This window comes from Manacus candei, unplaced genomic scaffold, assembly GCF_025592945.1.
Source record: "Manacus candei isolate 608988 ecotype Guabito, Panama unplaced genomic scaffold, ASM2559294v1 h1tg000017l, whole genome shotgun sequence".
NCBI classification, from domain to species: Eukaryota; Metazoa; Chordata; class Aves; order Passeriformes; family Pipridae; genus Manacus; species Manacus candei.
Window position 1 is genome coordinate 26,897,961 of NW_026138065.1, and position 22,296 is coordinate 26,920,256.

General features: G+C 48.9%; 1 protein-coding gene across 1 annotated transcript; it reads right to left on the bottom strand.

Annotated features, from left to right (window-relative positions):
* Nucleotides 1–1,822: 1,822 nt before the first annotated feature.
* On the bottom strand, nucleotides 1,823–14,006 carry LBH (LBH regulator of WNT signaling pathway). Its single transcript, XM_051783613.1, has 3 exons — nucleotides 13,818–14,006; nucleotides 12,894–12,996; nucleotides 1,823–4,324 (listed from the first exon to the last, which is right to left on the bottom strand). Exons 1-3 carry the CDS (start codon nucleotides 13,841–13,843, stop codon nucleotides 4,124–4,126), a joined length of 330 nt encoding a protein of 109 aa, XP_051639573.1. The 5' UTR covers nucleotides 13,844–14,006; the 3' UTR covers nucleotides 1,823–4,123.
* Between the last annotated feature and the right edge of the window lie 8,290 nt (nucleotides 14,007–22,296).

Here is a 22,296-nt window from a genome sequence, read left to right on the forward strand (position 1 = left end):
CCAACAGTTCATCTGCACAGTGTGTTTCAAGTTACCGTGTGCTCTGATGAAGCCAAACAGAAGTGGGTACACAGTGAACACTACAAATGAAGTTTTTGGGAAAGTGAATATAGGCTGAACTAAGCAGAACAGCAGCGCACAGCTTGCTGTGTCACAAGTTTCAACTACAGGGCAAAGCTTTGGGGAGGACAAATGCCTCACGTTTAAATGAGAGCCAGAAGAAACATTGCTCCATGTGCAAAGAGAGGTCCTTATGCCATCCACCAATGTTTCGGGACAATTCAGGCTCACCCATTCAGCAGCAAGCTCATTTTCATTTGATGATGCAAGTTGACTACAACAGCTGGAGCCAAGGAGCAGAAAAGAGCCCCCTTCCCACCAGCACTGCTCCAGGCTGATACAAAGCAGACCCCCGGCAGAGCAAGCCCAGATGAGAGGCCAAATCTTCTGGTCTGGCCCCAAAATAGCATGATGCATCAGGAAACAAAGTGAGTGGCTCCTTTGTGACACAAGCCTGAAAAACCTGTTTGTGTGAAGCACGTTGAAGTAGCAGACAAGTTCAATACATTTGCAGTTTCCCTAACCAGTGCTGGATTTTAAACTGAAACGTTCTTGGGCAAGAGTGAACATCACTGATTTCAGACCAGGACTTCATCTTAGAAATGCTGCAGCAGCTTCTACAAGGCAAGTAGCTCCATGCCCACAGAAAAGAAGAAATCAAGGCACCTTAGCTAGACGTTGACTGAAGAAAAGGAAAGGCAAGGCTCAATACTGCATTTGTTTCCATGGCGTAAATCATCCATGAGGGCTGAGCCCAATACAATTCATCTTTAAACTGTAGGGCTCACATTGACCATGCCCTCAGTTCAAGCATTAAATCTAATAGTCATTAGTGTATTTAAACCAGTCTCATGTAAACACAACACACTAGCCTCAAGCTGAGCTTGTTTGCATAGGTAAGATTAGAGTGTTACCTGCCAAATCACAGGAACTTCTATCCATGTATCTTAAATATATGGGTATTCCAGGGTGTTTGCTTCTTATCACATGGTTTTAGTGGAAAATTTAATCCCATTAAGTACACAATTTTAATTACTGAATCCTGGCGTGGTCAGATTTCTATACCCTGAGCACTGCCTTGCTACCAAACAAGTTCAGAATCACATTCAAATGCCATTTCCTCCAGCAGCACCACAGACCATAGCACACAGCCATCAGTGTGTGACAAGATACAACCAAGTACTCAAGAAGAGTTGACCTCTAGACCTGCAATGGCCAAATAAGACAGCCCTGGGCAGCTCAGCTGAGACCCCAACATCCCACAGCAAGGCAAGACTTACCTTCGTGCTTGTTGCTCAGGGAAGGGTAAGAGCATGCACAAGGAACATGACTAACAGCAGCTATGAATAGTTTCCACTCTCCATTACTTCATGCTCTGTAAGGTTAGGTAAGGGGGTAGATGTAGATTACAGATATAAATACAGATTTTTTTTTAAGGACCAAATAAGCTGGAGCAGCAGTTTGCTGCAGCCTTTCACACAGCAATAAGCAGCCACAGGAAGATGGAAGGCAAACATGCTGCCCCTCATTCTAAGTCAATCAGGTTTACAATGCCATAAGGCATGATCTGAGGGCAGCCACATGCATGAAAACAGCATCTCCAGGCTCACAGAAGAGCCTCAGCTGACAGACATGAGCCTCTTCAGATACTGGCATTAGCCTTGCAAGTCAGCACACCTAAGATCTGAAACACAAGGACTGGCCATGATCCGGAATGTTAACCATCCCAACCCACTCTGGCAGTAAAAACAAAGCCAGTATGTTTGGAAAGCATTTTCAAACTTTATTTACAACTGTCACAGTGACAAAAATGTAGTTTGAAAAAAATGCTAGCTTCTCCCTGAGGCTCAAAAAAGAATTACAGAAATATAGAATGTATATCATACAACAGGAGGAGTTTTACTGGAGTGCTTTGTTCTTTAGATACGTTCAACAACAAATAGAAATATACACAATACTTCCAAAAAAAGGATGCAGACAGAAATATGCAAGTCTTTAGGGCAAACAGCAGGTCTGAAGTCCAAGGATTGCCATCTCACTGCTGCCCACATAGTAATATCTTTGATATACAGCTTTGACTTGGTGGTACAGATGGTAGAGACCAATAGAGAGTAACACTTAGAAATAAGACAACTGGCTGGTATGCAGGTGTACAAGCTCATTCCAGTAAGACAGCAAGACTAGAACAAGTGTTACAGATACAACAGCTGAATCCATCACTAGAGAAAATGGTATCACCACATCATGACCATTCAGTGATCAGCCATCCACCAAGGTGGGCAGGGAGTGTGTATAACTGGGTCTGCGTGGCTGGACCAGAGACCAGCCACAGTGTAGGAACACTGAATTTCTCCTGCTTTGTGCTAACTCATCTCCAAACTCCGATCTGTCCAAAACAGTTACACAGAGCTGATAAATTATTGCCATTATGTTTAAACACAAGCAAGACAAGACTAAAACAATCCTGCCAATATGTTAAAAGCGGTTCCCAAACCCCACCAGCGTTTAACTACTCATGAGGTATTAAAAATACAAATACACACACGTCCAAATAGATTTTAAAAATGGAACGAGTCATAAGCAAAGGGGGGTGGCATTGGGATTATTATGGAAGTTTGGTTAAGGCCTTGACATTTTTTTCTCTTCCATGACCCCAGATTTGGTTTAGGTGGTAACTGTTCTTGTCCTATCCCAAGACCACTGGCTCCAGAGCTGGTCCCCAAAGATGCAAGATCATCCCTTTCTAGGAAAGCAGCAGGTTACCCTGTCTGGCAGCAGACTGGCCTTCTCCTCAAATGGAGGCAATGACTTCTCCTTGAGGCAGGATATGGTGAAGAGGACACAACCACAGACTTCACAAGACAGTCTGCACTTCATTAAAAAACCATGAATGTTTCACCCTTGCTAAGAAGCAGAAACACATCTTGTCTCAGGACACCCAGACTAATCCTCTCCCAAGAGACCCCTCCTACAACCCCCACTGGTGATCCACACTAGATCCGGTGTTTCGTCTTTGGATGATCTCCGGGTCTGGCAGCCCCACAACACACCCCGCTACCAGCCTGTCCTGCACTGAGGAGGCCCTGCAGTGCAAAGCCGGAGGAGACCCCCCCCAACCCCACCCCAACCCTCGCAAGCCCACTGACCAGCTAGTTAAGAGACATGAAACCCTACAACCTTAAGGACACCAAGGTAAGGAGGCATAAGTCTCCACCTCCTTTGGGTGCCATATGACATGAGACCAACCACAGCAGCCTCAGCAAATAGGAGAGAAAAATCTGAGGTGTTCAAACCTACATGAGCTCTTGCTGCAGACAGAAGCACCTTTAGCATCACCTCACGCTAACCTCACCTGCAAGATAAACTAGGGCATCGCAGTAGAGATGACAAGCAGCAGCCTAACATTATCCTGCAAATACAGCTGTTCAGCATGTAAGAGTCTAAAGGCAAACAGGGGGAGAAAATAGCTTTGGGAAAAGTGGCTGGGAAACAGGCTCAACAGCGAGAGCAAGAAACCGAACTACTCTTATGGACACTCACCTTACCCTAGGAGGTGCCAAACCGGGGAGAGCTACAGGCCCCTTGTCACTAGAGCATTTAGCCATGCTTCGCTATGGACACCCTTCCGCCCCCCAAAACACACAAAATGGAAGCTGTAAGAAAGGCAAATCTGAGATATTACGGCTCTGTTCTCATGCTTTTAGCCAGAGGCAGCTCCCAGCCAAACGCTGCCATCGCCAACTTTCCTCCCCCTCCCCGAGCTCCCCCCTCCAGCAGTCCTCGGGTGGTCACCCTCTGCCATGTGCTTGGAATTTCACTGCTGCCTCCGCCTCGGAAAAATACAGATAATGATCTTGAGAACAGCAAACATTTCTCTGCGTTACTTCCTTCCTTCCTCAGGAGGTCTGGTGACACCGAGGGCTTCAGTTCTCGATACAGAGAATACAAAAAAACTAAGATCTCGCAGGTGCAAAATTGAACTTGTCTTTTTAAAAAGACTTTCAAAAAAAGTGTGGCTCTTCCTTCAGAAGGGTGCAGTCCCTTGCCTTTCCTCAGATGCCATTTATTGCTCCTTGTTGTCCTTCTTTGCGTCTTCACAGTTTTCTTCCTCCTCTTCCTCGTCCTCCTCCTGCACGAGGAACTCTTCGGGCGGCCATCTCAGCTCACCGCTCTCCACATCGCCCTCCGTCGGCTCCACCACGATCGAGGGCAGACGGTCCTTCAGCTTACAGTAACGATCGAAGTCCGAGGGATCAGGGAAGATCTGAAAGAGCCAAGGAGCAGTCTGTGAGAGGGGCTGCATTCAAACAGTCTTAGCCAAAACCCAACTCAAGACACTCAGGTCCTCAGGGCAGACTAGTCTGGACACAGAGTCAACCACGGAGTGATGGGAATACTCTTGCACTTGTAAGTAACCTTTTCAAGTCTCCAAGTAATGGAAATGAGCACTGCCCAAGAGGCTTCCAAAGCACGCGCTTGCTTGGATAGTGCTCAGCAAATAGGTATCTGCCCTTTTGGATGTTTATCCAAACGCCCCACTCCCCCAGCCCTGCTTTTGCATTAATGCTCTTGAGTTTGCACACTGAGCTATCTTGATCAGAGACTCTGAGATCTCATTTCCTGCTGCTGGTCAAGCTGCATATGAGAACAGGGCTCGTTCTCCAGGCTCTGCTGCTGGAAAGGAGGAGGCACATGGCAACCCAGGGCTAGAGTGGTCCAGACCCTTGCAGCAAGGGTCTGTGTCTGGTATCACTCCAGGGCCACAGTGCCAGCCTGAAACAGCAGCTCAGCTGCATTTTAGAGATAATTTTGGCAGCATTCTGCAGGCTACAGCTACCATACACGAGTAGTGAAACTCAGCAGGAAGACACACTCATTGTATGGAAGGGCTGGCTACTGGACCATATTTCTTCAGGAATGAGGTACCTGTGACATACCCAGCAGTTATGTACCATATTTCTGATGCAAGGAATAGGAGGACTCCCTTCTCTCCAGCCTCTCAAGGTGCACAGACCTTATCCATCTCCTCCCATCCATAGCTTGCCACATGGATGCAAAAGCTCATGCACTGCAGAAGCACCAAGGCCCATATTTGGTGGTAATGCCACTTGGATGCACACTTTGATCCTACTAGGAACTGAGGTGAAATGTGGGTACAGGAAAGACTGCTGGTGAAGCGTTAGCAGAAGCTTTGCATGACTAGATTGCAATGTGAACAGAAAAGGTGGTATTACTTATAGGTAACTTACTAGGGGAACAGCTAAACTCCAGCTCTCCCAGAAGGGAAATGCTGGGTGACAAAAGCCACTTGCCACATCGGATGCCCTCATTAAACAATTACCACCTGTTATTTCAAACAATTTTATCAGAGTGCCCATTTCACATTACAGTTGCATTTAAACGCCCCAAAGAAGATAACGACAAAATGCATTTTCCCCTTGAGGCTACAGACGGGGTGAGAACTCAGGTGGCTGTACTTTCCTTTGAACACTGTCTGCATTCAAGAAAGTCACAAGAGCATCTTTGCAGGGAGCAGCGCTGCCAGCCTCAGCCTCAGCTTGAGAGCGAGATGTGCTTTGATCTTTGTGGTTCCAGTTACAAAAGCAGGCTCCCCGTCCAGCAGCCCTGAGCATTAACCATGAAGCGTCATTCTCCTTGTGCCAATCACGTGGGTATCCACCACCTTGGGATGCCCTGGCCACAAAAAACTAAATAACATCCTATCAACTCATTCTTTGACTTAGCAACTTCTAACTGCACCATTCCCTCCTTGGCAATATTCAGTCTTCTGCTATGCAGCCTCATTTCTGCCTTGCACGCTAAGCTTTGTGGCAACCAGACTGCCAACCTGAGACAGCCATCAGGCTGCTACTTAATGCAAAGTCAGGCGAGGTAACAGAAGGCAATGAACAAATCAGGGGCTGTTTGCAAACATTCATCTGGTCCCGGGGACAGCGGTGCAAGAGTCCAGCTCCCACCTCAGCGCCCACCACCCACATGCTCTTCAGGTGCACAAGAGCAGGTGAGGTCCTCAAACATGGTCACAATCAACCTGGGCACTGCAGTGTGAGCTACTTGCTATTAGTCACTCCTGGCACAAGTGAGACTGCAACTGTTCCTTGGAACTTTGTGGCTTCTGCTTAGGCAAACAAAGGCAGTTTCGGGCACACGGTGCATTACTGGAAGTACAGGCAGTGACTCCTAAGCATCAACTCATTATCTAAACTCAGGATAGGAAAAAAGTACCCTTGACATTACACGGTTTAGAAGGTTGCAATGGAAAAAAAAAGTGTGGTTCAGGAGGTTACATAAGCTGATAATATCATGAAAATAGTCTCCTATGCAAGAAAAATAGCAGTATAATAATTAAACTAACCTTTGGCTGCTATTATTTTAAGCACATTAGGTCAAATTGGAGCAATTTCTTTGAAAATAGCCTGACAGATTTTTTTTCCAGAAACTAAGTAGCAGTCATTTCCTTACAAACAAATATCCGCAAAATGTGGTGTGCAGCTTTTTTAATAAAAAAACCTCCTAGCACAATCTTATCTCAAACAGCTGCAGGACAGGCCGAACCCAAGAAGGTCAGGATTTTTTCCACTAAGTCATGCTTTTTAATCGTTGAGGCAGCATGAAGGGAGATGTTGCAACTGCCCTTTGAAGGGGTGTGGACATTCAATGGAAAAAGTACAGAAAGGCAGATTTCCTTCAATGTGACAGCCAGGGCAACAGCAGGCCAAGCACAGGGACCTGAGAAAAAAGGGCTGCAGATTAAGAGTAATTGTACATCTGGGAAAGATGGGTGGAAAAGTTACCCCAACCAGCCTCCCCACTCACTCTTTATAAAAAAACATAGGGAAGCATCAGCTCTCTCCTGTCCCACTCCAGCAGTGTCATGCTACATTTGTTGGTTCCATATGCCTAATCTGGTCCCACTCCAGATTTAGACAATGGAAAGAAAAAAAAACTCTCCAAATTTGCAGCAAGGTCCACGCTGGGAATACAGCGGCTCAGCTCTGACCTGGGAGCTCTGCACTCTGTGGCACAGGAGCCAGGACAGCAAAACCTGCCTTCAAGCCTTTCTAGTCACACTACTCAGCTCAGGTGCGTGGGAGGAAGACTCTGCACCTCCCCACCACCTAAAGAGCAAGACAGGCATGGGTTAGCTTCTCCCTCTCATTCATCACCTTGCACACAGCTGAGGCAGATGCCTTCTCTTGGCTGACCTGGTCACTTGGTGGGGGGGGACAAGTGACAACCACCAACTGGTTGTGATGGCTGTCTAAAATCAAATTTAGCAGCAACTGAAAGGTATCTTCCTACCCTTCACTTGCATGATACTGCATGAGGGGCTGCAACCACTTCTGCAGAGCCTCCCTCTGTTGCTGAGGCCCAACTCCTGGCCCATGGAAAGACCCATCCAACACCAGCCCACAGAGGACATGTATGTATCTTCTTACCCTACTCAACAAAGCTCACTAACAGCAAGACTGGTTTTCACAGGCCACTCCAGATTACGTTTGGGGAACTGCTCTCTTCAAGAACCAATCCAGATCACATACAAATTGACCAAACTCTTGCCTTGCAGCTAGAAAGGGCAGGAAAAAGCAGAACTTGAAAAAAAACTTGAAATGATTTTAGGAAGATCATGTTTGTCTCTGTTTCAGATGATCTAGCTCTACTCTCCTTGAATGAAGTCTTGGCAACAAGAATGGAAAGTTTTCATTGCCCTGGGGAGGCTCAAACCCTCTCTCAGCATTCACAGGGATGGAGAAACACCAAAAGCAGGAGAGATGTCAGACAATTAAGAGGATTAGCTCAGCACTACCATAATCCAAGTGACACTTGTAAATTCAAAACAACTTCCACATGTGTACTCCATACCAACACCCATAGTTAAAATGCTTGTCTCCCCTCCCATGGGGCTGAAAACTATTTAAATTGTATTACAGGGAGACTAAGGCAATAAGATCTTTCCAAATTAAGTTACTGTTTTGGGGGAAAGCTTTGTTTCATTGCAGTAGAACTATACAAGACTGAAAAGTCTGTACTGGCAGACATACCACTTCAGGTACAGCATGCACCCCAATGTACACATCACTCATCCTCCCAGTACTACAAAGCTGAATTTTGTGCCTCTTCAGCAGTATCAAGCCAATATTCCAAATCCCAAACCATCATTTAAGCTTTTAAAGCAAAACTGTACTGCCATTGAGAAGCATGACAAGCTCATTTCAGGAAATATTTAAGCCATCTCTCTGTGTCCTCTCTGGAGGACTTTTCCAGCTACAATACATACATTTATTCACACAGTAGTCATGACTCAAAACTGAGCTCCATCAAGTGTTCACACAGCAGCCCGTGACTCAGGTTGATGAGCTATGATAATTCTTCAGCGACAGACATACTGCCCTATCTTGGGGGATGGTGTCAAGGAAACTTCATACATCTAATAATTTTCCAACGAAGTAACAAGGTAGCAAAGGAGGGAGGAAAAAACACACACTGAGGTGTTCCGATTAGCTGCGGTCTTCAGGTTGGGTCTCAGTGGAACAGTTTTGTGCATAGCAGAGCTGCAAACATGATTAGTTTTGGATCTGTTTACCCCATATCCTGCTCCTGTCTTCATTCAAGGTCCCAGACCCTGGAATAAGCACTGACTCAGCCTACCAGTCTTGTCTAGTAATCATGCTTGCTATGATCACCTTTTTGCAGCCCAGTCTCAAGACCTTCCCCAGCAGCAAGCACCAGTTGTGATGCAGGACTTCCCCTGCACAAATCAAGGCTGCAGAGACATGAAGCACCTCACAAGAAAACAAGACAATTACAGAGGAAGTTCAATTTCCACTAAGCCATCAGCCCTAGGGTCAGCAATGCATTGGTCTCCCAGCTTAATTGGAGGGATCCAGCAGACACAGCTCAAGCCTGTCAGCACTGACCAACCACCACAGCTCCCTGGGAAAGTAAGTGCTTCCCCAGTGCTGGTGAAGAGGTGTTACACTCACCAAAAATGACTTCCATGACACCAAGCTTTTTCCATAGACCCTGAATGGAATGTTAAGCCTATTTACCCAGATTCAGCCACTCTGACGTGATTCACAGCTAGCTGTGGCTGTGATTAACCCAGACAGATCCCGGCATGATGCGATCATGACTTAAAGAGCTCAAGCTCCCCATGACAACCAAACCCCAGCTGATGGCATGAGGCAAGCTCAGCCTCCACAGGCCAATTTCCTAAAAGGGAGCCTAAAGTCCCACAGGACCAGCGAGTCAGCCAGACAGACAGTCTGCAGCAAAGCAGCACACTCAACTCAGAATTTGCTCAAAACACACACTTTGGGTATTAATGTATTTTCAGTTGTGCTCAGACCCCGCTCCACTTCCAAGAAGCAAGGCAGGATTCAGGTCAAGGCACTGTTTTGACAAGAGCTCCAAGAAATGATTAATTCAGCCTCAGTTTCAGTGGCATTGTTCGTGCTGCTGCGAGACGGCAGCAGAGGACAAGCTGGCAGAGTGCTGACGAGGCTCTTCAAAGAACGGGTATTTCTAGGGGCTGGAAAATAGCAAATGGTACATTAGCTCCGGCTGGCAGCAAAAAAGACCTGGCTCGCTGGAGACTGCCAGGCAGGAAGTGCATGAAGCCCTCCATAGGCACATCTGTTTGTAGCAGGGGCATCTTGAGCCTTCAGCTGCATTTCAACGAGTTTTTTGTTTAGTAAGTCCCTTGGGAATTATGGGACATCTATTAAAGATCCAGAAATAGCTCCTCACTGCAGGCACAAGACCCAGCATGACATCATCTCTTCAGTCACATCTTCTGTTTTGTCTATGCTGCCCTGTTCTGAGACTCATGCCCCAAATTCACCATTCACTTCTGCTCAGTCCCTTGAAATCTGTTGGCTCAACCATCTTCAGGGGGCTCAGAGAGCAGCTTTCTGTCACAAATACAGTAATAAGAGCTGTCTTACCGAGAAAGATTTTGAAATCAGCACATAAGCTTACAAGCATTTTGTGCATTAACTGGGAAAAAGGCATTCCTACACTGAGAAAGCATGTTTTGCAAATGGAATTGTACAAGTTACTCAAGCCTGTGCAGGCAACTCAGTTAACACTGGTATTAGTTTTGCAGTCTGACTTTTCATACCATTGCTTAAAGAGCAGTAATGGCCAGCCCAGCAAAGGCCAGGAAGCTTCAGCAGTGAGAGGAGCGCACACCTTTGATGTCTAGGACTGACAGACAGTCCAGGGCATGAGCAGAGGCATGAGGGTGAAGCAAGCAGAAGGAAAAAGTCAACAACACAAGTTCGCTTCATAACCAGCAAGACAGACGGGAGCCCTGAAGTTCAGTGAACTCCACGGGACAGGGGAATGGGATTGCTGAAGTTTATACTCAGGGTAGAGCTTGTTTCCTCAGTTTACTTCCAAGTAAAGGCAAAAATACTATGAAACAGTACTCTTGGTAGGACAAGTCTGTCTGCAGCAGATATTGATGGGCTTTACAGTTCTAGCAAAGCTGCTGTACCACCTCCTCTGGTCCAGACAGTTTCATGTCTGCCTATGGCAGAAGCAGCTCCCAGTCTCACAGCATCCTACAGACCAATTCCCAGGCAGTCCCTGCTCTACAGAGACCGAAGGGGGGCATTTTGAACCTCAGTTTGAGGTCATCTCTGTAGTAAAATAAATACAAGTTCTAATAAAGGAACAAGAGAAATTTTTGAAGCTAAAGCCTTGCCTCTCCTGGTTCTGGCTACACTTTTCTATTTTTTGCCTCTTGTAGCCAGTCAAGGGCTGTTACACTGACACTGCAGATGAGTGGAGGAAGATGTTGCAGCTTAGAACAACAAGCCTCAGTGTAGGAGCAGTCATGCTCCATTAGTCCTGTCTGGTTTTAAGTTATTGCACTATAGTCCTCAGACTAGCATACAATTTTCCATGTACCAAACTCTCACCATCAGCAAGATGAGGCACAAAGTCTGAGGCAGAACAAAGAGTCCATGGTGCTATTTACATCAGATTTGCCCTTGCTGTTCTCACTCGAGTTTTCAACCCTTTAAGGATGCTTTCAACTTACCTTGACTTACACTGTGACATTCCCAGCCTAGGAGCCAGAGAAGGAAGGTTGGATTCTACTCTCCAATCCTCTTTACACGAACCTGATTTAGAGGCAGACCTCATACACAGCCCACACACTCCTACTGCCCTAAGGATCTTCCATTTCAACACCTCAGCTCTTGGTGCCATCAGTGTGTTTCACATCAAGGTGAAGTTCCCAGCTCTTGCAGGAATTTGATAAAAGTTATCTGTGACTAGACCACTAAAGAGTAGAGATCTAGGATGCAAGAACCCCGTATAGATATGAATAGTCAGCATTTATGACTCATGCACCTTCCAGTTCAGATGATCCACTCAAAACCAAACAGGCCTGTTCCCCAGTTGGCCCAAACAGACTTATCAAGGTCATTAGCACTTGGGGAAAAAACCTTGCTGAAGCAATCATGAGAACAAGCAGGGCACCTAGATCTTGCCTCTCACTGGAAATTTGGATAGGTAAATAGAGGCCTTTGACATGACTGGGTTAAGCCTCTTCAAAAGGTGACCCATAAAGATGACCTAACATCCCACAGAGGTAAGTTTGATTGCTTCAGGTTTACAACCTCTCTCATTCCTGTGCATTCCCACTGTAAAAGAGGAAAGAGGCTGCGTGCTTCCCACTAACTCAAGCACTGAAGCACAGCACAGCTATAACCAAACATCATGCACAATCCAGAGCCAGAATTTTGACTAAAAAAAAGCAACGCATCCCCTTTTTCTCCATATAGCTTTGCCTTCTGCTGGAGGCCTCAGCCATGGCCCAAAGTTCAGTTGATTTCATGCTTCAGTGAACTGCTGCTGCCTTGTAGCTCATTTTTCAGACATAAATATGCAAACATAGAGCAGCACACCTCATTTGGATGCACACTTAGAGCAACTGCCTCTGTGCAGGTTGTGTAACATCTGCAAAGGACGAACCCTGCATCTGGATCTGCTGGTAAGAGTCACCCAGTGCACAGACCAGGTGCAGGTCATCTGCAAGCATTCAGCATCTGTGTTAGATTTCATCAACAAGTCTCCTGGAAGCGTAGGAAACCATGGAACTAGTAGGCTAAGATGCATAACTTGCACTTTGATTAACTATAAGCTAGGAAATGAAAGGGATATTGAGGCTTGAGCTGGTTGAAGACCATCTCTTCACCCCAGTCATTGATCTAGAGGCTAACAGCTAACTACATTGTTCAGACCTTTCAGAATGAATGCAGCTCGTGCCCTCAGGTATCACTTATATCTTCAGTGACATTTCAAGGCTCGTTTAGGTTGTCTCTGGCCTTACTGTAGCTTACAGAGGGCTGTTAATCCTCTCAAATGGGCATGTCAGTCAGGAAAACCAAGAAACAGATCAAACAGATGTAGATGCCATATAGCCAGCATCCTCCTGCTCTCAGCAGGTCAATTGTATGCTGTCTTAAAAAGATCTCAAGAGTCCTCTCAGCCCAGTGAGTGGCATGAATCCTTCTTTAATCAATCTCCCTGTCTCCCAGAGACCCAGGAATGTTGAATGAGTGGGGGCTCAATCACTTCAAAAGCAACCAAGTCTTCTGCCAACCCGCTCTGATATCGAGTGATATTTTAGACAACCATCTCCTGCCAAGCAAACATTCCAGTCTGTTGACTAGTTCTCACTAGAGCAAGACCTACTATTAGGTCAGGCTATAGAAAGGTACATTAGACCAAATGTACAGTCCAGCCCAGGCAATTCCACACGGGATTAATGCCTCAGCAGTCAGCAAAGCACTTACCTGATACGACAGCCCATCCTTGCGGGGGCTTAGCCCGATCTCATCCATAGCTGGGGTGTTCATCATCACTTCAGTCATTTCAGCGGATCTCAGATAATCAGAGCTAGAAACAAAAGACAGCATTCCAGTGATCTGAGGGGCTCCGGGAGGACTGAGCAAGGTTCAAACGGCATCGGGAAAGCGAAGCGAGCAGCAGAGGTTGTAGGCAGTCTATTTCTGGTCCCTTCCTTCCTGCCCCCCCTTGGAAGGCAGCGGAAAAAGCTCAGTACCTCGTAAGCCGGAGCTATATCCAATGCCCTGGGAGCACCTCCCTGACTCTCCCCACAGGAGCCCAGCTCAAGCACACCCGGGGAGGCTCCAGCGGCAGCGCTTCGCTTTTAACTCCGCTTCCTTCAGCTCTGCCCCCCGAGGGGGAGAAAGTAAAAAACCACAGTAAAGTGCAAGCGCTGGGGGTTTTGGTTTGGGTTTTTTTTTTTTAATTAGTTTTTTTATATATATATATTTTTTTTTTTTATTGTTCGAGCCGGTGTGCTTTAGCTCCCGCTGACTTATTTTACAACCTCGGGGACTTCCACACCAGCGGAGAGAGCGGCGCCAATTCCAGCCCGGCTTTTACAGCCTCGATGGCGCTTCCAGTGCGAGAAAGTGAAGTGAACTCCCACAGTTCGCAGTTCCCCCTATCGCGGCTCATCCCGCTACCGGCCCGCTCGCACCTCCCGGCGTGTGCACCGCCGCCACCGGCCTCCCTCCCTCCGCTTTCCCTAAATCCTGCCCCGGGGCCCCACGTTGCATCGCCTCCTCCCGGGACAGGGGAGGCGGCCGAAGCTCCGGCAGACACGCAGCGGCTTCGCTTCAAGAGCCCCCCGACCACAGCAGCAGAGCCGCCATCCCCCCGCCCACCCCACGCGGGAAGTGCCCACTCACCAGGGCAGGGGGCACAGCACAGACATGAAGTCCCGGCGGAGGCAGCCCCGGGCGCGGGGTGGCGGGAGGGGCACCCAGGCACGGCACGGGCGCTGCAGGACAGTGCGGGACGAGGCGGGACGACGCGCGTCGCTGTCCGGGACTGACGGGCCGCTGCCACAACTCCGCCGCCGCCGCTCTGAGCCCCACGCCCGCCGCCGCGACGCCTTAAATGGCCCCGGGGGGCGTGGCCCGGGCCCGGGCCCCGCCCACCCACCTGACGTCAATTTTTTCATGAATGGCTTCGGCGCGCGCCGCCTGCGGGGGGAGGTGCGGGGGTGCGCGCGCCCGCCCGCGTCCCGCTGTCCCCGTGTCCCGGTGTCCCCGAGTCCCGAGTGGGTGACGGTGGAGACCCCGGCCCGGTGAGGAGAGGAGAGGCGCGTTCCCGCTGTTTCAGCCCGGTCCGAAGTGCGCTGCGGACCCCCCAGCACCGGCACCACCCCGAGCGTCGCCCGCGCCGGGGCCAGGTCCTGGTCTGTGTCTCACGACGGGGGTTCCAAATCCACCGCATTCATGGTGGTGATGGCGAGGGGCTGGGGGCGCAGCCAGAGCTCTCCGGCACATGCCAGGGGAGCGGCAGCGGCCGCCCAGCCCCGGCCCTGCGCGCACCTTCCGTGCCCCACACCGCCAGCTGGAGTAAAGGGAGCGAGCAGCTTCACGAGGCCGAGCTGTGTTTAGGAAAACAATGTGAATCAACGACTGGAAGGCATAGGAGGAGAGGGAGGCAAATCTGTTTGCCGCCAGGGAAGCGCAAAAGCACCGTGGGCAGCTGTAGGTGAAGCACATTTCCTGCCTTCCCCTCCCAACATGAAACTTCTGGAAGGTAAAACCCATCTTTGGGCCCCAGAACCCAAACCCAGCGTGTGCCCTGACTGTGTGCATCGATCTGCTGCTGGTGCCCATGCAGCCTCCTGAGAGATGGGCTGTACCCTGAGGCAGATACCTGCAGGACAGGGTGCTTGGCCACAGGATGGGCCAGGCCCTCCAAGGCTGATGAGAGATGCTCAGGGCTTTTGGGGACAGTTCTACCCTCTGTTTACTTTCCCACTGAGCAGTATCTTGCCACACACTGACAGGTGAAGTTTAGTGCATGGACTATTTGCATTCCACCTGTTGCTCCATGCTGCTGCTCAGGCTTTGCCAACAAAGTGGATAGCCAAGCACACAAACGCTTCTCTTGTTTCCTTCACATGCAGAACGTACAGCTGCTGCTGTGCTTCATACACGTGTCTGTACGCAGACATACACACACTATTTGCCCCATTATTTAAGTGCTAAAAAGCACAAGTTCAGTGTTTCTGAAGGCAAAGCCCTCAGCTCCACTCGGCCACCCCCCAGACTGTGTATAGATGTGTACATACATACGTGCATGTGTTTCCTCAGACCGGATAATTTAATCTCCTTAAATTCATATTATATAATGTGAGCGTATGTGGGTGTTTCACATGAGGCTTCAGCAAGCTGCTGCTTTGTGCCAGATTAAAATGAATCACAAGGAGTTGATTGAGCCTCTGCAGATGAATGGAAATTCAGGTGGGTGCAAAGGGTCATCAGTAACCTTCCACAAGGTTAAGGGGAGGGAGGCAGCAGGTTGGACTCGGTGCACGCAGTCCTTTTGCCTGCCTTGAGCCTCCTGATAATGAGGTTTGGAGCCAAGGAGAGGAGTAAGAAAATAGTCAAGTTTCCTAAGTTCTGAGGAAGCAGCTTCTCTGTGTTTTGCTGCCCTGTCCGCAGGGACCCCATCTCCCTGCCACATCCCCTGGGACACATAAACTCACATTTACTGTCTTTGCTGATTTCTGCACTAAGAGAACACAAAGACTTGACTTATAAAAGATTTTTTTGAAGCTGAACAGTCCAAGGCAGTGCCTGGTGGTACTGGGACTGGGAGAAGGAGAGAGACAGGGCGCTGCTTCAGGCAGGTCTCTTAAAATTAGTTTTGCAACCTGCCCCAAATGCCTTCAACTCCCACCATGTCCAGATGAAATGTGGGACGTGGATGGGGCCATAGCTCAGTTCCCTGGGGTGTTTCATGAGAAGTAAGCCTGCCTGTCTCCCTCAGACATACACACACCTGCCGTGGATTTCCTGGTGTCGACTGTACAAAATAAAAGCCAGTGAAAAACCCCCATGCCCCGAGTCTCTCTTGCACCAGGCACTAAGTTATCTCTCCAAACGCCTTTCTACACTGAGCAGAGCCTGAGGTTCAAGGTTTTTCCCTCCTTGAAAGGCACATTCCTTTAAATACCTAATTTTTGGTACATCTGAACCCCTGAAGGAGACCAAGGAACAGGAGCAGGGCTCACTTTCCCATCCATCCATCCTCCATGGCTCCTGCAGCCACCACTGAGAAAAAGCAGCTCAGATCAACCCTTTGCCTGTGTCCTCTGGACGCCTGCCTTGCTATCCCAGCTGGCATGGGCAGATAGTTTCGAGTTTCTACCTAGATAACAGCCTTTTAGGGGGTGCTTGGAGGGATGACATCGAACAAAATTCCTGGGTGTCTATGTGCTGAGTACACAGATTACTTCCCAGCAACTTGGTGAGAACATCGGCCCTGGCCCTGGCCAATTCCCATCGGGAGGCCTGGGGATCGGTGCTTTTATTGCTCACTTTGGCTCTAAGCCACTGGGAGATTTATTTGTGTGATTAACCATAAGCACGTTAATAGTCCTTTTGAAAGCAAAGGCACACCTCCTGTGATTTCCATCAACCGCGCTTGGCTGCTTCGCTGGATCAGGGGTGGCTCAACCCCCCCAGCCTGACAAGTGTAATGTTTAGTGGGTGGGGTGTGTACCAGGAACACTGCACCTTTGGCCACTCCTTGAGGGAAGTCTTGCTGGAGGTGTTCAGATATCCCAGGGACGGGAGGTGTTCTTCATGCAGGGGAGTTGTACTATACACTGTGCCTCCTCCTGCTTTACTTGCCCCAGCCAGGTACGAAAAGCTGGGGCTACAGAGGCAGAGCAGGAGGGGCTGTTGTACCCACCTGCAGCTCCTACCTTGCTAAGAAGGAGTTTTCTCTCGTAGATAAACCTTTATATCAATGTATGGGCTTAAAGTGAGGGAGCCCCACTAACCCTTGAGCTGCTGAGCTGCCACCTTAGAAATCCACATGTCCAAGCAATCAGTTTTCATTACACCCCAGATCCTAAAATGCCAAATCCTCACTCCTCTCAGGGGGCAAGGCAAGAGGAGTTTCCTGCCATCTGTGACCCCACAACCATGGCACAGTACATGGGAGTAGAGAACAAAATGGGATCAGCTCAAAGTATTTTATTGCAAATGAGAATGAATCCCTGTGCTCTTTCTCTGCTTCCGTGATGGGAGCAAAATACAAGCACTTCAAATTGGCATATTTTTTCTTTTACTTTCAGTGAGTTCTAGTAAATGGAGCTCAGCCTGCCTTAATTTCCACTTCTTTTCTCATCTCAAGTGCTCACCAGATCCCTGTTTCAGTGCTGTCTGTTTTTGCATTAAACGCTTTGGACTAGCCAGTTACCTGCGGGCAGGAGCAGCAGCACTTGGGCTCTCAGCTGGGGTAGACTGCTTTCCAGGGCACTGAGCTGATTGAAACCAGATGAGCCCTCATGCCTGTTTTATTGCCTTCAGTTAATTTTATAACTCTCTATAATATTTTGTTTTTCAGGACAGTATAAACTAACAGAGGACAAACAAGTGGTAACAGCCATTCACTTGCACGTTACGAATCAGCAGCAATCTAGCAGGAGCAGTATGATGGTGAAGGACAGAGCATCACTATCCCCACTGAAGACACTTGTGCATGAGCAGAGGCAAGGAGAAACAAAACTGCTGGGCAGTCATTTCCCCTTGTTTTTCCCTAACCTGCCTGTAACGTAAGTTTTCATTGCATTTACCTCCAATATAAGGCACTACTCGTCTGGATTTAGATCCAATGGCCACACGGGCTGACCACATGATAGCCAGCCATTCTGGAATCCCAGCCCCTCTGCAGCCATGCATGTTGCCACTTCCCTTATCCAAGGGGGTAAGTGAGGCTGCACGAGGCAAAGTGACCAGCACAGGGTCACCCTTAGGGTCACCTCTGTTCAGGAGCGGAACTCGCTGGTTCTTGTCTCCCGGCCAGTGCTGCGAATCCTACGGGGAAAGTTTCCTAGTGAAAAAATAAACTCTTCCCACTTGGAATTTAAAAACAAAAACCATGGAAACATTTCTCTCCATCATAACGTTTTGCAAAAAGTTATTTTAACAAATTTAAATTTGGGGCTTGACTTGACCGTCCAGTGCCCTTTGAAATAGTTGAATCCAGGCCATCGCCGCAACTGTGTCAGGCCTCGAGCTCTGGTTCGCCTGACATCCCACCAGCACCTGAGAGATTAAAGCCCCCCCTCCTCAGCTGAGAGGTGGTCAGCCTCCTCTGTGTACCTGCACACATTGGAGTGGCTGTGCAGCATGCAGTAGTTTGGTTTGCTCCCCCATGTTTCACAGGCCCCTTGCAAATAGTTTGCATGCTCAGGGATGCTACAGACAGGTTGAAACCACTGCCATCTCCAGCCTGCCACCTTGGTGGCGCCACCAGAGAATGTCCCATGTGCCTCTGCCCAGCAAAATCTTCCTAAAAGGCAGTGACTACAGCTCAAACAAACTCTGGGCTGTCCCTGTATGGCCCTACCTGTGCATGACCTGGCACAAACCCTCTCCTCTCCGTGCTTGTGGTGCATGGTCTATTTATTTCCTTAGGAAAAAATAGGCTCTCACGGTGTCATTCTTTCCAGCCACTTTCCACATAGCATCACATTTCTCAGTGACTTTCAGATGGTGATTGAGAAGAAAGGGCCAGTCAATGTGCATGTGTCCATCTTGCCCTGTGTGCCTAGTTGTGAGAGGGTATAGGAGTCAGAGAGAAAAAATGGGATTTGTACCCTGTGTTGAAAAGCAAGAAGAATAGGTACAGCTGGCAGGGCAGAGGGGTTTGATCTTAAGGACCTGGATGGGCTGCTAAGGGACTGGGAATTGAATCTGCTTTTGCAAGGTTGCCTCTGGTTTTATTTTACACTGACCCCAGGAAGGAAGGGGCTGTGCTGGAGCTGAGTCTGCAGCCCCCCGGTGAGGCTGGCTTGGGGTGGCTCAGCAGGTTTCCATCCAGCTCTGCAGGCCCCATTCAGCAAAGCCCTTAAGCTTGTCCTGATAGTTAAATTTGTACTTAAGGACTTTTCTGAATAGGAGCCTTTCCTTTCATGGTAACAGGTGCTGTAGGTAACAAATAGGAGAATGGAGGGGCCAGTGATAGAGAGGAGGAAAGGACAGAGGACATTTTACGTTTATGTCTCAAGAAACCTAAAATATGATGACCCTTGTTTCTGCACTTTTCTTCTCCGTTGCCAGACATAGCACACTCGTGAGCCCCATGTCCACCCTGGCCAGTGTTTCACCCAGTGCCTGGTCCTTGTTTCACCCAACCCTGCCTAGGACATGTGCCCACATAGCCTGCAAGCTTTCCAGGTATGTCTGTCACTTGGGGCTGTCTCCATGACTCTTCACTGGCCTACCCTCTCTTGCCCACTTCTCCCACCAGAGGGGCAGAGTTTCAGAGCCATTTTGCAATAAGGTAAAGTCCACAAAGCAGCAGAGAATTGGCCTCAAAAACCCCAGAGAAGGGGGTTTGATGGAATGCCCCCATGGCTTAGGTGTCTCACCAGCACCTCCTTCAGGTTCCTGCGAAAGGACTCATCCTCTCCATCAGTCTGCTGAATCCTGACAGCCCTCACAGGAGACCTACTCTGAAACAGCATGGACGAGCAGCAGAGCCCTATGTTCAGGGTAGGAGAATGTGTCCTTGCTGGACTGCTCTGGAGTTGTACTGATGACCCAGCATCCACAAGGAAGCCAGCAGGAGATGTGAGCTCTCAGTGCGGCTCCAGATCATGCCAATACAAAAGGACACATTAAGAACAAAGAGTGTCTGGATTAATATTTATATTCTGTCAAAGGAACAGAAATGTCTTTTGGCTGGAATCGGTGTATGGAAGATATTTTCATTTAAAAAATTGAATCCTTTACTGAATCACTGCATTTCCCCTTTTCATTATGCTAGGGTTTTATTTATTAACAGGTTGTTTTGGGTGGGGTTTTTTTAACAGAGTATATTTTTTTTAAACATTGGTATTTATTTCCCTTTTTTAATCTGTTGGTCAGGTGAGTAGTTCCCTGAGAAGAGTTGACCCTAGAGGCAACACCAGCCCTTCCCAGTTTCTGGCACATCTCTTGCAAGCATCAAGGAGACAGTGGCAACCTGAGGAATACAGCAGAGAGTCTCCTGCCTGAGAGGGAATGAGAAAGCATGTAAATTCAAGCATGAAGAAGGCACCAAAACACAGGAGCTGACTGGGGAAATTTATTGCTTCTGTAATATCTCATCTGTGCTGTTGTACTTCTTTGGCTCTGGTGTTGTAATTAAGGCTGTAACTGCTGCTATCATAGCACAAAGCAGCTTTTACACCAGTAATACTATTTTTGCACCATAGAGGACTAACATTATCGATGTCAGACACATCTGTCCAAACAGAACTGAGCCAATGCTCTAACTTTGTCTGCTGTAAGTGCAGGTAAACCACTGTGTCCCCACCACAAAGCATGGGAGAGGCTGAACCGGTGGGTGCATGGCAGCCCCCAGGAGTTTCCCCAGCAGGGTTAGCTTTGTTAAGAAGTGTTGAAAGGACCAAGGACAGAAAATCAGTGCTGAAAGTTTAGTACTGAAGTCAGCAGGTTTGTTGCTCACCCAGCACTGAGCCCCAAGCTCCACTTCTTGTTGGATAAAAGTCAGACTTAGGAAGAACCATGGCCACACAGCAGATGGGAGGCAGAGGGCAACTTGAACCAGGATGTGCTGGTTGATCTGGCTCCTCAAAGACATCCTCTGGGTTTGTGGTAGGTTCAGGCTCAGGGCACAAGAGAGAGGGACTCTGACCACACAGGTCTTGACAGTGCTTGTCTCCACACTCTCTCTTGCATGTGCACAGGTGTGCAAGAGCCAGCACAGTCCCATGTGGACATTAGCCTGTCCCATCCCCAACTAGATGAAAGTTTCTTCCTGGTGCCTATTAAATCAGATCATCATTGACCTTAACTCTGACCTAATAGGACCTACATCTGTCAAGGAGCAAGAAGTAATCCCATAGAATCCTCAGCTTCCTACTTAAGAGCAGAGGCTAGTTATCCTTTTGCCTTCTGCCCCGAGAGCTCGCTAAGATGGGGATCGATGCACTAATTGCTTCTTTGGGGACTCAAGGAATGAATACCTAAATTAGCTCAGCTCTGTAGTCCTGCACCTATTCAGCAGCAGCTTTTCCCTCCCTTTCCAAAGAGAGCAACCTGGCCCCAGCAGGGACTCATGTTCCCACTCCCAGTGAGACATCTTGCTCCCTGCTTCATGACCCACTACTCAGAATAACCATGTAGTAGGATGGTTCCTCTTCCCCTCACCCACCACTAGTACCATGCCCAAAGCAGCAGAGAAAGGACCCTGGGCCCAGCTCATCACATCCCATAGAGTTATAGATATGGGGGTGGGACACAGCCTTCACTACGTAAGCCCTTCTCCCAGCAAGCCCCCCAGCAAGAGTCACTGCAGTTCATTTTGCATTATTCTGGGTTCTTCCCATGGTAAGAAGTGGCCCAGTGACTGCTGTCCTTTGGCAGCTTCATGCTCTGGCCAACTCGAAGGGGATGGGATGGACTTTGTCTTTAATCTGTCGCTAGTGTTGAAAAATTGTAGTCAGACAGCTCAGTCATGCCACTAAAGAAGGGATAAATTCTCTGCTCACCTACCTCTACCTCTATGGACTTCAGTGAAATTGCACCAGGGGAAAACCCACTCCCTTTGCTCCACCCCTCCCAGTTGCTGAGGTTATCCAGTGTCCCCATTCCCACCCTGTGCCCGTAAGTGGGAACGGCTCCCCCACCTGCCACTGAAACCTGAGCACTGAAACCTTTCCTGCAGAAAGCATATTAGGTGGAGATTGCCTCCAGAACTGCACTGACGGCACGAGCTGATGCTCGCCCAGTTCTCCGAGTCATTCTGGATCGGCATCAGGCACTCTAGAGCTTCACCTGCAGCCCTGGGGATCAGGGAAAGCGGCTGGCTGCCGAGGTCTGGGTACACGGCTCTCCGCCCCCTCCTCCTCCTCCTCCTCCTCCTCCTCCTCCTCCTCCTCCTCCGCGATGCCGCCTGCGCTCACGCCGTGTGCGGGACACGCTCTCTGCCGGGAGCGCCCGGCCCTGCAGCATCCCCGCACCGCGGGCTCTGCGGGGAGCGGCCGCAGCCCGGCCCCGGTGGGTGCATGTCGCCGCCTGTGCTCGGTATGGGGCAGGGGGACGAATCACGCCGTATGAGGAGCTGCTCAGCGTTTCGCAGCCGCGGAGCAAGCCTGCGTGCCGGATTTGTGGAGGGGACTCCCTT

Bases quoted from the DNA above. Each gene is read 5' to 3' on its own strand.
- LBH (XM_051783613.1), bottom strand. From the start codon at position 13,843: ATGTCTGTGCTGTGCCCCCTGCCCTG. The intron at 12,997-13,817 runs GTGAGTGGGCAC...TTTTGTTTCTAG, and splicing joins GTGCTGTGCCCCCTGCCCTG to CTCTGATTATCTGAGATCCG. The intron at 4,325-12,893 runs GTAAGTGCTTTG...TGGCTCTTTCAG, and splicing joins AGGATGGGCTGTCGTATCAG to ATCTTCCCTGATCCCTCGGA.